Consider the following 19380-nt stretch of genomic DNA (forward strand, 5'->3'; position numbering starts at 1 on the left):
TGTATTTTATGTCAATAGCTTTACCTATTAACGGAAGCTTTCCTTTAAGATGTTTAATGGTTGTACAATGCCACTATTCAGAAAAAAAAATTGAGTAGTGACAATAACATCAACAGCCATCAAGTATGATGATGCGTTCCCGCGCTGTTCCTACAGTGACTTGAACGACAAATATTGCACACTGTTGCCATGATCGTGACCCAGTTACACGATGCAACTCATGAAGCAATTCGTCGCATGCGACGAGGCTTGCAACTGCGACGGGAGCGCGTACACGATGCAACTAGTTGCATGGTGAGTCGCAAGAGCTAACTGTTGCACATGCGTAAATATATAAAAGTTACAGGTCATCGAGGTCAAGTCTTCTTGCGACAGGAATTTGGCAAAAATGCTATGAAATTGCTAATATTTACGAATAAAATGACTGAAAACTTGTTGAGGTATTGATAGTAAAACTCTATTCAATTCGAAGTTCGTTTAGGGCGATGTTGATCTTTCCGATGTAGCTACTTGCATTCAAGTTGGAAATAAAATGATATTCAGCGGAAATCAAGCATTCATAGACATTGTATACTATTTATAAGTGGTAATCGTGGTGATAAATCGAAATTATATAAAAAATACTTGCTGAAATAGAATATTTATACTAAAAACATGGCGGCCATAACATTGAACGTCATTTGACACGTAGGTATATGTCAAAGGTTATTGCTTGCGACGCGACGAAGTGGTTACACGGTGCAACTCACGAAGCAACTCGAGAAGCAACTTGCGACGCGTCGCAAGGAAACCGACATGTCGGTTTCCTTGCGACGCACCTTGCAACGTCGCATGCAACTGCGACGAGGCGGTTACACGATGCAATTCGTCGCATGCGACGAATTGCACGGTGCGTTGCTAGTCGAGTTGCATCGTGTAACCGGGCCTTAAGTGTTTACAGGGCCAAGGAGGTGAACTTACTCCGAAACAAAATGTACACTCACTTGTCAAGATAACATAAAATAAATGACTTGAAATACGCAGGCAATTGCCCCTGCTCGCACGTCATAAATATTGCTTAAAAATAAATACAAATCAATCACTTCATCAATCTTTATTACGCTAGATACACTGACAAAGAGTGTGGTATGGTACAAATTTTGAAAAAACAAAATGAAAAATGCTCAAATCTGATAGCATAGCCTAATACTATGGAGGGGAGGGGGGGGGGGGGGGTTATTGTACATTAGGCCTATAGCAAAGCATAATTATAGTAAGTAAGTGGTTCAGTTCACCCTCAGTGCTTGATTTGCTAAAATGAAGTACTTTATTGACTGTCCCATAACAAAAAATTGATACGATTTTAAGATATTTTTTTTAAGTATAAAGGCTATATGCCCACATATAGGAAGTTATATATTTATATAATTAACGTTTAAAGTTTATTTATTTTCTATAGCGCATTTTCTAACTTTTAATATATTCAAAAGGGATGTTACAGTAATACATACAATATATTTAATAGAATGGTAAAACAATCAAACAAATAGCGCCAAAAACAACAAACTGGATAAAATAATTGCAAAACGGCCGAAATGACAACTTAGTACACTTTGCAATTGACTCTAGAGGTTTTCGTGAAAATGGAAACACACAGAGGCCTATTATTAAAAGATGAAAGAAAACTTGAATCCAAGATTTGCACAAAACGTAACCTTATGTAAGGAAAATGTGCTTCAGTATTTCTTTTTTGCCCTGTTACCACTTTACCAGTAGTCCCCAAGAACTTCAGCGTTCACCGACTCGGCAGTGGTTTCATAATCACTCTACCCCATCAATTATTCCGACGCCGTATCATTTCACATATCGTACGAGAACCACATACATTTCTGCCTTGTACATCTGACGTCTGTGCGAGACCGTAACACATCTAGATCTGCAGTTGTGCGTTATTGCAAATGAAAATGAAAAATGTCCTCTATCGACTAGCTACTCATTGAGAATTTAGGCAAGTCCAAAAGCTTTTTACAAAAAAAATCTTCTACGCGGGGAACTTTTATTTCTTACTATGGAGGTGTAGCACATCCTATATTCGTGGTGTAATTTGTTTGTTGGCGGTAATGTTTGGTTTTATTTGCCTTACTTTGCCTTCCTCAACAAATAAGTCTAACGTTGTTATTACTTATATATTCAACTTAGAGTAATAACAGATCACATTCAACTGTTGTTCGTATCACTGATTTATTGAATGTCAAATACAGGCTGGATTGTTTCTTTAGTCACACTTGTCTAGTCTCCCATAATCGATTGACGTGACAACATTACGTGGAAACGGAAAAAAACAAAGAAATTCGTGAATCAATAAATTCTGATTGAGGACGTGAAGGATACGAGAGAGAGAGAGAGAGAGAGAGAGAGAGAGAGAGAGAGAGAGAGAGAGAGAGAGAGAGAGAGAGAGAGAGAGAGAGAGAGAGAGAGAGAGAGAGAGAGAGAGAGATCGGTAAAATTCTTCATTCACTCTGACGTCATAACTTTTCAACAGTATCTTATACGCTAACCAGGGCTATTAGGCCTAAAAATATTTTGGTTCTAGTTAACCCCCCCCCCCCCAACCAGTTTTTCACTGTCGACCCTAATTTTTAAAAAAAATTGAGAGAAAAATAATAAAATCGAGAAAATTATCAAGTCTTGCGAGAAAATAGCGGATGCGGACGAATATTGATTTAAAACACAATATAAAACTGTTCTCCAAATCTGTAATGGCTGATGGGGATAACCCAATTTGGAAAACAATAGAAAACATAACTACCTGAACGAGACACTCACACATGTAAAAAGATGAATAAAATGAAAATCTAGCTACTCCACCCATTCTAAAATTGAGCGTAATTGGAACCATACAATAATGTTAGGCCTTAGGAACATAGCCACATAGGTATAATGCACATACATAATAGGCTGATACATGGTAATTGCATTACAACACGTCTAGTACAACACTGATGGAATGTTTAGCTATAAAAAGAATACAACAGGATTTAGGAGTTGAGAAGAAAGACGAAAAAGGATTTTAAAAGTCTGCTTTTATTTGCTGGAATTACTTGTCATATAGTTAAGAGCGCTGGATTAAAATGTCATGTTGGGTTAGACTTGGCGATAGACGGACAAAATCAGAAGTGCACAAAATTGTAAGTTGCTTGGTAACGAGGTAAACAAGTGCTCATAACAACATATCGTTCCACTGATGTTATCTCCTTTTATGGGGACTTAGTATCACCGTCAGTCAGTATATTTCTGCATGCTACCGCTATTCTATATGCACGCTGGGGACAAATTTTCCTGAAATAATTTAAAACTAGTTCTCCAATTATCTCCAAACTGCGAAAGCTTGTCTCTTGTCCGTTTCTAACAATTAAAAGAAGTGTGGAGGTTCGCCGTTTTGTTTTCAACGAAATCGTCTATATTATATTTTTCCCACAGAGTTTTAACACTATATTCAGTGAGCATAACGGAATTTAAAATTAAACTTTTACTAAATTTTGGTATCAATTCATACGATGACCTCGTATTTTTTTCTCTCGATTTTAAGACAGTTCTTGCATAAAGCTTTACAGCAAAAGTAGAAAGAGTTTATTTTCGATGCACGTATTGCGTTAATTAGTTTGATTGGCATCTTTGGAAACCTTATCAGTTCGTCAGATATGTTGCATGGTTTTGCGTTTGGAAAACTAGAGATAGTATAAAATACGTACCACAAGTCAAGTTTAAGGGCTAATGAGTGACTTACTTTAGTCAATTATGTTGCCACTGACAACCAAGTGTTGTGGGTAGTTCTTGCCATCACTGACATGTGTTTATATCAACACACAGTGTTGCTTTGCAGTTTCCAGGCTTCAAGAGAATTTTTATTGATATCAATGACTTTCTTATTGCTGTATCATACCATATTTTTTTTATGAAACTCTTCTGTACTTAATATATTTATACAGCTATTATAAATCTGTCCCGCGGTCGTAGGTCTTGCTAAAATTATATGATAATGAAAATCGTTAAAATTTGTAGAGTTTATCATACAGGACAAATCAACACACATACTAAAAAACACCACCAACAGTATATACAACCCGTTTCAAGTCACCGTTCACCACCGTCTCTGATACGACCATACGCAGAAACCGTTAAGACACTGAAAATGTCGCACGAGCATTCATTCTATACTAGCAAGTGTGCAGTTTCCTATAATTATTGGTTTCTGTCCTGTTGTTTCAATGAGAGCCGGTGAACGGTAACTTGCAGGTTGCGTTCTGAATTATGAAATGAAGTGAAACTATATATGTGTAAATGAAATATATGTAGGTAACACGTTTTGTCGTTGCTTAGTAATATTTTTGTTTGCACAGCAAGGCCGACCATGGGTAAACACCCTATCTTGTCTTCAATACTTTGTTGTGGTTTTTATTACTTTTGAAGAAAATTTCAAGCCGTAACGATTTTGTTCACTGTCCTCTATATACATTCTACTTTTGTACAATGCTATTACAATACATGATGGCCAATGCATTCTTTCCTTTATTAATCTGATGACCTTCAAGATCTCTGCATAACACTTCCCTTACTGTGAGAGGCCAACATCCACAGAGATACAGTTATAGGATATTGTATATGAAAGAAGATGCTGAAGAAGGCCTTTGTCCGTAACAGCGAAAGTTTAAAGAGTTTACCAAGTTTTCGAGGCACGTATTGCGCCCGGGTATTGCGTTAAATCAGTCTGATTGGCATCTTTGGCGATCCATCAGTTCGTCAGAGACGTTGCATAGCTAGAGACAGTATTAAACACGTACCAGGAGTCAAATTTAAGGGCTAATGAGTGACTTACTTTAGTCAATTACGTTGCCACTGACAACCAAGTGTTGTGGGTAGTTCTTGCCATTAATGCATTAGTGACACGTGTTTATATCAACACACAGTGTTGCTTTGCAGTTTCTAGGCTTCAAGAGAATTTTTATTGATATCAATGACTTTATTATTGCTTTATTATACCATATTTTTATGAAACTCTTCTGTACTTAATATATTAATACAGCTATTATAAATCTGTTATGAAGAAAGGTTGTCGTCTCGTAGGCCTTGCTAAAATTATATGATAATGAAAAGCGTTAAAATTTGTAGAATTCACCATACAGGACAAATCAACACACATACTGTAAAACACCACCAACAGTATATACAGTCTCTTTCATGTCACCATCCACAGTCTCACGTTTGATACAACCACGTACGTACGTATATGCAGAAACCAATAAGACAAAATGTCGCAAGAACATGTATTCATTTCATCTTAGCAAGTGTGAAGTTTTACCCTGGCCGAAGACGACAAATCGCTCTTCTAATCCGAAGAGCGTTAAGAAGAGCAGTTTCCTAATATTGGTTTCTGTGTGGAACCGGTGAACGGTCAGTTGACACAAGTTGCGTTCCTAATTATGAATTGTAGTGAAACTACATGTAAATAAATATATAGGTCAACACGTTTTGTCGTTACTAAGTAAAGTTTGTTTGAAAATATGAAATCTGAATGCACAGCAAGGCCGCCCAAGGGTGAACGCACTATCTTGTCGTCAATACGTTATGGTTTTTATTACTTTTGAAGAAAAAGCCGTAACGATTTTGTACACTGTCCTCTATATACATTCTACTTTTGTACATATACAATGCTACTACAATACATGATGGCCAATGCATTCTTTCCTGTATTAATCTGATGACCTTCAAGATCTCTTCACGACACTTCCCCTACTGTGAGAGGCCAACACCCAGAGAGATACAGCTATAGGATATTGTATATGAAAGAAGATGTTGAAGAAGACCTTTGTCCATACAATGAATACTAGTAGTATGTGTACACATAAACCCTCCATCACGTTGTTGGAAGGTCTATGGTCTACAGAGCAATCCCCTTTTAAGGCTTTTATTTCTTCGTTCTAGAATTCGCCAGAGTAATTTTATCTCTGCATATCAGTCTGTACCATTAGATTTTACACCTGGCAGTGTATACATTCTTAAAGCTACACTTAGCTGTAATTGGAGTAAGCCTTATTATTCTTTCAATCGGACAACCAACAATATCCACTGTAAAGTGTTGAAATGCCAGTAATAAGACATTATGCATGTTTAATTGTCTGTTTTATTAACAAATGATACAGATAGAGTCTGGTATTAATCAGGTTAAAATCGTGGTCAGTTGGGGGGCGCCGATTTTAGGGTGCGGACCCCGTCAATTTTATGGTACTGTATTTATTGTACCACATCACTGCTCCCAGTAGCTCTGGCTTGTTATGTTCATTAATTTTTGTCTATTGTAAAAATACACCAGTTTTTATAGACCACAGACAAGGAAAAGACACGATACATACAATTCACTTTCTAATCTTGTATAAAGTTATAACTTATAAAACCAATTGGAGCAATCATTCAAAACTATCTGATCAATGTGTGATGAGCGACAATATTATTAATTTACAAAGATTATAACTTACAAGCAGTTCAAAGCTTTGAGCACTGAGCTTTCGATCTGCCTTGGTCTGCTACCATGGTTACACTGCAATCGACTGGTCATACCGCCACCTATTGGTCAGCCGTAACTATGGAATTTGTCAATGGGACCGTCGACCAAGACAAATGGAAAGCTCAATGCTAAACAACTTTGAACTGTTTGTGTGTTATAACCTTTGTAAATCCTTAGATCTACCAAGCTGATGTACATTTTTGGACATTATTACTGTTTTGACTTGCAGATATGATAAAGTGTGGATTTCTGTTGCACCAACAACTTAATAGTAATAATGCGATCGATTAAGTAAAGATCTTCAAAACTCTCGATACCTGTATTAGTATTTTACCTCATATGCTAGTGTCAAAATAAAAGGAGACTGCCTTATTCTGACACAAACTATAGTAATGTGTGTGGAGAAGTAGTCATGTAGTGTTGCACCAAAAATTAGAATGGTTGCTATACTGCCAACATACAGGGTAGTGAAAGGAGTGGAAGTCATGGCAACCAACAAATGAGTTATATTTATGGCATGACTAAGTGGTAAAATTCTGTCAGGTAATAAAAATTCATATTAATCTTCTTCACTCAAACAAACCAATAGGCATTTCCACAAGTAGTTTTATAAAATGCATATTTATTGACTTCATGAATGATTCTTAGGTGTTAAATGACAGGTATACAGGCGTGTAGAAAACCCTTGATAAATACACCTACCACAATAGCACATAGTGGTGGTGTAGAGAGACCGCTCTCATAAATACTTTAGTAGCTTTGTATGTGATTTCCCTGCAATAAATACCATCCTTTTGAGATGCAGCTAATACACTAAAGACTGATATTATAATACTAACATCTACAATACAATATATACAGACAAGCTAGGGAGACCTTTCTTAAATTCTGTGTTTCTTATGACCCGATCGACCCCATATTTCTTCAATCTGGTAAAATAATATGGGACGCCCTCTATGGCAGGATTAGAAAAATCACAATGTCACTGATTGTCATGACAACCCATGAGAGCATATCTGAGCGAAAATGACCGTTTTGCTGAAAATTAGGCAATTTGGTAAAACAAATGGTTCTGATCAAAGTTTCCTTCTGACTTTAATTGTCATTTGGTCACTCATACAGTTAAATATACAATTATGAAATGAAAGTATTACCAAACTGTACTCATACACTTACTTTTCTAAAATTTCTAACTGACCAGACAACTCATCATTCCAAGGTGTTACAATGAGAAACACAGAATTAAGTACAGGCACCCTAACAGACCTTTCCAAAATAGAGCCCCCTCTCATTATGTAGTTGTTACAGAACAGCCCTTTCCATAGTTTGCAAGCTATGGTGAGTTAAGCTTCCATATCAGCCAACACTTTAGTTCTGATAGGACTGCACACTATATCATATGGTACCTTATTACAGATCACCCTTCAATATGAATCTCCTAAGTTGTAGAACATTATTGGTTTGACCACTAGAGGGCACTATTCATTGAATATGTTTCAACAGACCTCAAACAGCACACCTGAGGAAAGTTCTCATAGAAACCATACACAGATTCAACTTTTGATGTTTAAAGTCATTCATAGTATGTACAGGAGAAATCCTTTCACTGTCTGGATATGGAAATGAATACTATCTCATCAACTAAATACATTGAACTCATTTACTTAGAACTACTAGTAGTAACATACACTGGCATACATATCAAAGTTTTTAGATCTGGGTTATTGATAGTCTTACTAGGAAATTTATACAATATGTTACACTAAGAAAATAACACTTTCCACTAACAGTGCATCACATACAGAGATCTGATATGTGGTAAAACATACAGAGATCTGATTTGTGGTAAAACATAACTATACAACTTAGAGGCACATTTCAAAATTGGATTAAAATACGATAGAGAAAAACAGTTGCCTGGCAGAGCTACAGAAAAAAGTTGGTCCAGAACGAAAGAATGATCCTAAGTAATTGGTATGGATCAACTATCAATATAGTACAGCAATCTAGGACAGTGGGATTCAAATATTTGGCTTAAAGATTTGCTTTAGTTACTGGTGTTCACTGGGATAAAAGTTAATTTTATACTGCACAAGTTTGCATAGAATCTAGCTGTGTGGGGCTTTTTGGCTCTTGGGTATCACCAGACTGAAAGGTCCAGTTGTTGGTCTACTTATGCACAGACAAGTAACTTACTTGTCTATTAAAGTTACTTGTCTGTGACATTTGTAATCACTTGCTACCCCAGAGCATATTATATATCTTACTAAGCAGAAGGAATGCCTGGATCTTTCAGGCTAGCATTTCCCCTAAAGGCATTGAGAGCCAAGAATCTCCACATGACAGGATTCTAACCTATGTGCAAGTTAACATGAAAGATCCAAACATTGTTTCCACTTATTATAATACACTTAACCTGAGTGAGTGATAACAAGTGGTTACATAATCAGACCAACAACTGGAACTTTCAGACTATGTATAAGTATGTATCCTTCACAACTGATGTACTCAACATCAGTTTTATAGCAAATCGAAACGTGTGTGGATCCTACAGGTATTTCGAAAATATAAGCTAATGTTATCAAATGAAATACCAGTGTATTCCCAAGGGCTATTTCAGCATGGTAGTTACTATACTCTATATTTTAATTTCCTGGAACTCATCTGCATAACAACACACTATATCAAATTTCATTCTGTGGAGAATACTGGTTACATGGTAATGAATAGATACGTTGATACAGTATGGAAAATAGTCAATTATTACTCAGTCATTTTTTTTATACCTCCTTTGTTTAAAAAGAAGTCATACAGTAATACAATGTTGTCTTCAACTGTTGCTCTGTTCTACAATTCCTAAAACGTTTTGTTGATACTTTATAAGTCAGATTTACTATACCTAGATAAGTGGACTGATTTGAAAGATAAAGTACAACATACATGAAAGTCCTATATACATACACATAATACAAGTCCTGTAAATAGGTTTGATTCCAATCACCAGTTTTTAAATTGCACATTACCATATGATTTGTTGACTGTCAGCTACCTCATGTTGATCAGCTCCAACAGGCTTCTCTGGTGGCTGATAGTGTTGCATGAATGTTGTATCTTACAGACTTGTATCATTCATAAGAGCTTCAAACAATATGCTTTGTGTTTTTAATATTAGCCATGTGTATAGAAAACTGATCAAGACTGAGAAGCTACTTGTATACATCGTTCATAGTCTACCCTTCTCTGAATACTTGTAATTTATACATACATGAGTGAGAATACAACCATCCTATAAAGGGCGCCATCTAGTGGTGTATTACAGAAATTGTAATCAAGGGGATTTGTATCAAAAGTTTGATGCATTCAGATACAATGTATTCTGTAACGAAATGACTGAAATTAATGTTTGCTAATTTTCTCAAAGATTTGGGACTTATAGAAGCATATTCAAAGAAAATTGAATTCACTGATATTTCTCTCACTTTTGGATCTCTTACACAAGTCAGTAACAAAATGGTGCCTGTCAAATTGATGCCCTGGCTATAATGTACCACTAGAGGGCGGTCTTGATTGGAAGGGTATATTCATTCAAATTCTTGTTGATCTACATGAGTTGTAACAAACATTGACATTACTATACAACTCTGATTTCTCCTGTACAATCTCTACAACAGTTTACAGTTAAGTTTTCATATTTGGTCAGTGGATGAAATCGGTTGATTTTGTACGGTTTTGGTGTGTTGCTGGGACTGGTGTTGTCTGAGTTGGAGGTAGTGTCATCTATACTATCAGTACAAGTTCTGTCTAATTTCTTGTTCAGTAATATCTGAAATGAAAACAGAAAATTGTTTTAACTGATATGAATATTGAAGACTGTTTGATGTGGTGTGACTATTTTGTTCAATGTGGTACAATGATGTGTAGGCCAATGTTTCTTGTGATGTGGTGAGTATTTTGTTCAATGTGGTGTGGCTATGTGAAGGCCAATGTTTCTTGTGATGCAGTGACTATTTTGTTCAATGTGGTGTGGCTATGTGAATGCCAATGTTTCTTGTGATGTTGTGACTATTTTGTTCAATGGCGTGATGATGTGAAGGCCAATGTTTTTTTCCAACTATGCATTTGTATATGTGCTAAGCCTCACCTTTATTTGGATATTTACATAGTATTACACAATTACAGAATTTTCTGAATAATTATTCAAACAAATTCTTTGACTGTCCAATATATTTCAATACAGTTATGGAAATTTCACTGAACTCAGATAAAGTATTTTATTCCACTTCATTACCTAGAAAAAAAATACTTACGTCTTTAGCCAACATTTCAGCCGGTGTCCATTCCACAAAGTTTAGGTTAGATGCAGAGGTAGCAGACACTGTCTTCTTTTTGTTCCCAGAATTCATGTCGCCAAGGAGATGTTGTGAAATGGTGGCTGACAACTGATGATTGACAAGTGATAAAGTCATCACATTGGTCGATGGCTGCACTTCCTCATGAGAGAGGGTGTGACTTCGTTGTAAGGCATCTGACAAATACTGTAGTTTCCTGGTGGGTTAAATTCAAACATCGTGTCTAAACATCTCTTTGATACAGCTAACATGATGTAGGCTTGGTGTTTTACTCATGTAACATGACATTTAATACAGCTAACATGATGTAGGCTTGGTGTTTTACTCATGTAACATGACATTTTATACAGCTAACACGATGTAGGCTTGGTGTTTCACTCATGTTATATGACATTTAATACATACACCATCAGATAACTTTCAATGCGAAAGAAACAACTACATAGGTGCCATGCACAGTGGGGATGTAGAAGTAGTCAAGTTGAAATGTTGATTATCAGTTAGAAAATAAACAATTGCAGCCATTAAAATCATCAAGTCCATGTGCAATGTTTTCATTAGAAGCCTGATTTTACTGCACTGTGAAAGAATAGCAATGCTTGTGAGTGTTCAATGTGATTGGGCAAAGGATCCTGCTGTGTTTATTGTATCTCTGTTATTGTTAGTCTAGAGTTGAAATACAAAATGTATGTCTAGCTATATGTCAAAAACATAATGTCCCATGAGTTAAACACCAGGCCCACATCATTTTAGGTGTAATGTCCCATGAGTGAAACACCAGGCCTACATCATTTTAGCTGTAATGTCCCATGAGTGAAACACCAGGCCCACATCATTTTAGCTGTAATGTCCCATGAGTGAAACACCAGGCCCACATCATTTTAGCTGTAATGTTCCATGAGTGAAACACCAGGCCCACATCATTTTAGCTGTAATGTCCCATGAGTGAAACACCAGGCCCACATCATTTTAGCTGTAATGTCCCATGAGTGAAACACCAGGCCCACATCATTTTAGCTGTAATGTCCCATGAGTGAAACACCAGGCCTACATCATTTTAGCTGTAATGTCCCATGAGTGAAACACCAGGCCTACATCATTTTAGCTGTAATGTCCCATGCGTGAAACACCAGGCCCACATCATTTTAGCTGTAATGTCCCATGAGTGAAACACCAGGCCCACATCATTTTAGCTGTAATGTCCCATGAGTGAAACACCAGGCCTACATCATTTTAGCTATAAAATGTCTACAGATGAAATATATAGAATGTACTGCTACATGTTACACAAGTAGTATTTTGTTATAGTTAATGTGAAATTTGTTTAAAAGTTGCCAAGGTTTCATGCCTAAAATCTGGGCAACTCTTTGAAAATCAACTTAAATGTAAAGGAAATAACTTCATGAATATTCTGCTCTGTCTAATACCAGGACCAACTGTGTTTACAAAAAGACAAATGAAATATGGTACGTAACATCATCACATTTATATTAATGCTCCTACAGCAGTAAACGACCACTGTCGAGCTAGAGAAAGCCATTTACCTATACAGTGCAGAAAGAGATCGTAGAAAATGAGGCCACGTGTATAGTTCCCAGACTACTGATACACAAATTTCAAAATTGTTTTGACTTACTTGTTAGCTTCCATCATATGGGATCTCATCTCTTCTCTCTCTGTCAGCAGTTTATCTATAGCCATTTTACTTTCCTCATATGCCATAGAAGATCTATACTTACAGCTGACCAATTCATCTACTTGTACTCTGGAAACATATTGAGATTTTCATCACAATTGTAAGATTAAAAACAGTTTTTGAAATTATGCTTATTTGGAATACTGCATTTGATTGAATGTAGCAGATTCCCAACTAATAGTACTAACAAATCCCCCTTTTTGTTGGATACATTCTGGTTTGGGACTACATGACAAGGATATGTGGCACATTCCAGTCACTCGGGTACAAGTAAGGGAAGACTTCTCTTTCAAAATATGGCAGAGATTTTGTACATAGCCCCCCCCCCCCAAAAAAAAAAACAAAACAAACAAACAAAAAAACAAACAAACAAACAAACAAAAAAACAAAAAAACAAAAAAAACAAAAAAACAACAACAAAAAACCCCCCCCAAAAACTGGGGTTTTGTTTCTTGGCCTTACCTACTGCCTAGGAATTTACTTCTCCATACATCACACTGTATGCCAAGTTGTTGGTTGGTTTCCCTTTCCTCTGTTAGTGTTTGTATTGTGTTGTCCAGGTCTTCAGCTAGTCGGATTTTATCCCTAGTCACATCTTCCATTTGCTGGTACAAGTCAGCTCCAACTGATGCAACTAGAAGCCTTTTTACTTCCTTGTTGACCTGTGTATTAAAAATGAGATAACATCAGTATACTAAATCGTAATAGTGTGCTAAATCTAAACTAAGGACACACATCATCTTTATCTTCTTAGACTTTATACACCAAAATCTAACATTCATTCTCAATTTTTTTTTTACAGTACAGTTGAAGAACCGCTTTTTTGGGTTTGCTAGCCCAGTACCAGTGCAGTCTGGTGTTAACACTGGGTTGGAACCCAACAGTGACCCTGGTGAGTTGTGCTAGCATAAGCCCTGTGTTTGCTTAGTGCTGGTGTTGGCATTGGGCAATAACACTCCAGGAAACAGAGAGACAGGAGGAAGGTTCAGAGTTAGCGCAGGAGGAAATCGGAGTACCTGGGGAAAACCTGCGTTGTTTGGTAGAGTCAAACTGAACGACACTCTTCTTACTTACACCGTGGTAACTTAATCAAACCCTGAATGAAATTGAATCCAGACGGCAGGTGTAAGAGGCAGGTGATTTAATCGCTTGGCCACCGACAACCCTAATAGTGATATTGAACTTATTCTATATGCACTTCCACTAACTGTAGAGGAAAAATCAACCAGACTTCAACACAACAGACACTTCACCTTGATTTGTTCCTGTAGTTTGGACTCCAGCACTGCTCTCTCATCTTTCATCTTTTTCACATCATTTTCCAAAGTGACAATTTTGATCAGCTGTTCATCTTGCATAGATTGTCTGATTTCTGGTAGGATTGAAACTATTGACATATCAAGGGTTGGTTCACGACACTTTGCAGGTTTTCTGTATACTCTGCTGGCCGACATTTCTTTCTCTACGTATTCCATGCCATCTCCTTCAAGTCGAGGTGTTTTCTGTGGATCAATACCTGTATAAGAAAATACAATTATGAAGCTTATTGATACCATAATCAATAATAATATTAGCAAAGAACGTGTGTGTTACAGTGACCTGTAATCATCTCTCACTTTGAACAAAATATTTTGTATCATGTCTCGTCAGAAACATAATTAAAATAAAAAACAATTTTTTTAAAAGATACACCGTAAGTAGGAACAAGTTACCTGAGTTTCTGAAGCATTGTACCAAGACACTTTACCCAATGTAAGTCATGGCTTAGAACAAAAACAATGGTTTAAGAAATTACTATCATTATGTATGGTTTAAGAAATTGAATTTTTTGCTAATTTACGATATCCCCCTGTCTCTGTTACTAAGGTTACCAAACCTTGGCAAACCACTGAGGAAAGGATTAAGGTAAATAAATATACTAATGAAATGTAATTTTGACTTCTGTAATCTATACGAGATGAACCCTACCATTTATTCAGGCTTGGACTGAACAATGTCAAGTGACAACACAAGTTAAAGGTAATCTTTGAGGGAAATCAGCACTCAAAAATGAAAAAAAAATACACTCATTTTTATTTAGACAAGTCTTTGATTTGTAAGACACGTGTACAAATGTATGTCATGTACATACACCTTTAGGATGGGTGTAATTTGAATAAATGTTCTCTAAAGCCAAAGAAATGTTATTGTCATTTTTGAATAATCTCATCTACGAAACCTTTCTTTGCATCAAGGACTTCCGACTAAACTTTCACTTTAAAGCTTGTACATATACATATAGTTATGTTACATTATGTTATATAACACCATACATTGTACTTTTCTATATTCTATGATTGAAAATTGTATTCTTTTGGTGTACAATCATGAATGTACATGTAGGTATCTTTTATTCAAAGACATGCATTCATTGCGTTTTGGATTTACTGATATGAATCAAAACTTTAGCTTTTTGTTTAAAAAACCTTCTTTGTTGTCAACAAATTTCCACAGTGTCAGTCCTTTACATTTACAATTCACTACATGATGTGAGAGTATTTAGATATGAATGGATCAACGTCAGTTGTCTAGAAGTCTTTATTATCAACATACATGTAGTCACACAGTTGGTCAGAGTATAACGTTTGTACATACATACATATACTAAACTCACCTCTATCCATTACTTGTGCTGATATTGTTTTTCCAAACACTTTCCGTGGTGTTTGGCTGCTGTAATATTCAGTCATTTTGGAAGCTCAGAACAGATGTTGGTTCATGTACTAATACTATCTTGGGGGGTTTTGAAGCCTATGAGAAAAGAACAATGAAAAGAAAATGAGAATATGATGAATGCCTCACAACTTCAGTTATAAGAAAAAAGTGTAACATATCAATGGCACTTGTTAGGAATATAAATTTTGGGAAAAGATTCACTGAAAAGATGAAGTCCTACTTCCTGTAAATTTGTCACAAGCTGTCATTGGTGAGAATCAAAACATATGAGGACCTTCTTTAAAATTAGACTATTGCCCACATGTATACATTGTATGTGTACAGAGATTACATTGCCAGTTGGAGTCATTTCATGATGTGTTACTATTTAATTTTAAATATGACAAATTCTTGTTAGGGGGGAACTTACCCAAAATACAATTTTACCATCTATGCCCATCATGAAAATATCAATCATTCAATTTTTTGGTTGATGTGACTTACATACATGTATTCGCCATATGTAACACATGCATACAAAGTAATTGTAGGTTTACATGGGAATAAGTCAACCTTTTTGTTTTATTTTAACCCTCTAGCAGGAGGTAAAATGTTATCATAGGTGCAAATGTATCAAGAATGGTGCATTTTATACATGTACTGTATTTCCCAAAATATGACAAATTGGTCAGAGTATATGACAAATTGACAATATTTTTTAGACATTGGTACATGTGTGTCTTTTATAATTTTCTAGATGTTTCAGCACCTCACAGATTCAGACCTAGATATTGCAGAACTACTTTAGACATTCTGGCAACACTACCCATAGACCCTACACGTGTAGTTATTTCCAGTGATGTACATACATTTGTACATGTATGTCTGATCTTCACCAAAATTCAAATATTTAGCGGGAGGGGGTATTTCAATCAACAACAAATATTATTTACTTGTATCTAACAAAAGTGTGCGAATTATTTACAAATTAAAATCAATAAATTATTAAAACATTTACGTTCTTGTTATTTACCTTTTGAAACACTTTGATATATACATCATGTATATGTAATGATGTAGAATACCTGATTTTATCATTATTTCAGAAATGCAAACCGTTGTTTGGGTTTGAACAATTCAGACACTGTTAGAACGTGAAATAATAAGCACAGACTGGGGTAGTCCTGTTTGCTGACGGACAGTGGGACTTGATTCTGACATTGTCATTAAAACACCATAAAGAGACATTGCCAGAATGTTTACAAGGTCCCGACGCGACTAACCGGTACCGCGTCTGACAACAGCGTCCTAGTGCCGTAGCGGGACTAAACCTGGCCTGGGCATGCTGGGGGACGTGTCATGTCACTCGCACTGCACTACACAATCATGACAATGTACAATTTGATACCGGAAAGCTTGCGAATGTGACCCTTTTCTTAGTTAAGTTGTTAAGATCTCGGTGTAAATTATTTGTTGGCCAAAAGCTACAGATATTTCTAAAAAAATATTTACTAATTACTTTACACAAAATAACGCACTGGGTGTTTGTTGAATATTGAGCCAGTGATCTTCCGGGGCGTTCGTTCGCGTTCCTGAATTTCTCGAGTTCTGTGTAGCACGCCATTGTTCATGGACATTGGGATTCGAACGTACTCACCTTACAATTACTGTATTATGATTCTGTGGGATGACTTAATAAGGATCATTCCCCGACCATACCCATTTTAACGTAAGTTTTTTACCACGTCGAACTTCACCATTTCAACACAGCGCCATTTTGGATACGAGAATATATTAGCGCCACCAAGTGGCAAGTAACAGAAATACAAACAAAATAGTGACGTCATTCCGCGTACGGAGTTGATGTTTTAATAAGGGACTGAAAATAGGGTGGAAGGGGGAGGGGATGTGTTTTTTCTTCACCAGTTCAGTGCGTGTAGTGATGTAGTGACAAATTTAAACCTTGAGCGAAAGCTTGGTTTTGAATAAAAATTCACTAGTTTATTAGTAACTGTACTACTGTAGTATCATTTTTCGCGGGATCAGACAACCACAGTCTCCCTAGACTGGGTCAAAGCTCTGTATTTAGTTAATGATATAAACAGTAACAGCATGCATACTACTAAACAAGGTATAATCTGCTGAGGTTCAAATAAAATCCATGTCATATATGTTTATATCATTAACTACTAGTAAATACAGATCCAACACACAAGCAAGACTTTAGTGATGTCTGTGTGTTATCTTTATGGTGTCTCTCTCTTTTGTAGGATTAGAACTAAAATGGTTCAAACCCCCACCTCACTCCACCCCAGGAATTTAGTTTTTTATCCGGCACTGAACTCTTGATCTTGCTCCTAAGTGTTGTACAGTAATCGTGTATGTTTACCAGTTACAAATATCTGTGCAATGAAACCTGTCAGAGATATTCAGCTCACCAAGTCACCATATCATCCCAGTATCTGGTATGTTTTCACTGACTGACATATAATCTACACCATGATATTCTAGATGAGTTGATCCTATTTGATCCTGTCTTTGCTCTCCTGTGTGGCTTCAGCTGTTTATTTCTTTAACCAGGTTATTCCTTACTACTTTAACAATTAATGATTTGCTTCATGTAACAGAACTCAATGTACTAGTATCGGTTTGATAAATGTATGTTACAGATTGCTATGTTCACTGTACTGGCTTCGAATACAGAAACTGCATGTATATGTCGAAAAAGTGTATGTATTTTGATAGGGGCTATGTATATGCAATATTCACTTTACTAGTAATTAAATCCCTATTTCCAAACAAAAAATGTCAAATCAAGAAATGTAAAAATTCTAGCTATAGTATATGCATGGAACTAAAATACATTAAAGTGTCAATAAAAGAACTATTTTTTGAAACAATTTTCACTCTTGACCTATTCAGTTGGGGGAAGGGGGGCGTCTGAGACCTGAGACAAAGAATTTAGTTTTTTTTTATCCTTACATACACTGAACTATTGATGACACCCCATACTTCAAGAGTAAAGTTAATTCACAACAGATCTAACACAACACCCTATTTAAGCTGAATGTCCTATTTGTCACACAAATGATAGTTCTTGGTAGACATATTGACTTTTGATGGACTAAGTCTTTGATCCTATCAGATCTCTACCTCAATTACAGAGCACGTGATGAACAACTACACTATTCACCAAATAACATTTGTCATTAACATCAAAATAGTATCCCATTTTCACTATGGCTATATTGTATTTTGTATTGCCTTGTTGGATATGATTGTCTTGGTTTATAATATGTTTAGTAAAGAATGAAAGTCTATTATCCACTGGGGCGCATTTAATTTGCACAATCATGATTGTGACTAATCAAACGTCATTTCTGGAAAGGAGGTTGTAAACAAAACGCTCAAACACGATTATGATTACTTACATGAAATATCATAAATATTTTCACACATTTGCTAACAATTAAATGGTTTGACACCGACAAAATGATTACAATGATAAAAAAATTACCAGTCTGACCGAACACAATTTATTTACATAATGTTTTCCATCATTTCTAACTTGCCACCATGTGTACCAGTCACGCGCACGATATTACGTTGTCCGCGCGCCATTTATAATCACGATAATTAAATGCTATCCCTGGCTTCGTATCTCAGTGAACCAAAAGTTATTCATGCAAACGAGTAAACCCTCCACTGTTAAAATGATGTAAACAGTGTGTAATTAGCATCCTGAGCAGACAAATGTACCATATTTGGACATTATGTAATTGTCCGCAATGAATGCCAACTTATTATTGAGCAGAATACTGTGATTGATTATCGAAGGCATGGAGTTACTGTTTGTTTGTTTGTTTGTTTGTTTGTTTGTTTGTTTGTTTGTGTTTGAATATACTGCATACATTTAAACAGTCAATAGAATCTAGACGAATGTACTGCATACATTTAAACAGTCAATAGAATCTAGACGAATGTACTGCATACATTTAAAGTTTGACTGTTTAAGTCAATAGAATCTAGACGAAGGTACTGCATACATTTAAACTTTGACTTTAAGTCAATGTAATCTAGACGAGTGTACTGTATACATT

General features: G+C 36.0%; 1 protein-coding gene across 1 annotated transcript; it reads right to left on the reverse strand.

Annotated features, from left to right (window-relative positions):
* Positions 1 to 7176: 7176 nt before the first annotated feature.
* On the reverse strand, positions 7177 to 17058 carry LOC144442235 (golgin-45-like). The gene is made up of 7 exons (XM_078131514.1): positions 16938 to 17058; positions 15240 to 15376; positions 13840 to 14102; positions 13049 to 13248; positions 12527 to 12655; positions 10849 to 11086; positions 7177 to 10364 (listed from the first exon to the last, which is right to left on the reverse strand). Exons 2-7 carry the CDS (start codon positions 15313 to 15315, stop codon positions 10173 to 10175), a joined length of 1098 nt encoding a protein of 365 aa, XP_077987640.1. The 5' UTR covers positions 15316 to 15376; positions 16938 to 17058; the 3' UTR covers positions 7177 to 10172.
* Between the last annotated feature and the right edge of the window lie 2322 nt (positions 17059 to 19380).

The sequence above is a fragment of the Glandiceps talaboti genome, chromosome 11 (genome assembly GCF_964340395.1).
Source record: "Glandiceps talaboti chromosome 11, keGlaTala1.1, whole genome shotgun sequence".
Classification (NCBI taxonomy): domain Eukaryota; kingdom Metazoa; phylum Hemichordata; class Enteropneusta; family Spengelidae; genus Glandiceps; species Glandiceps talaboti.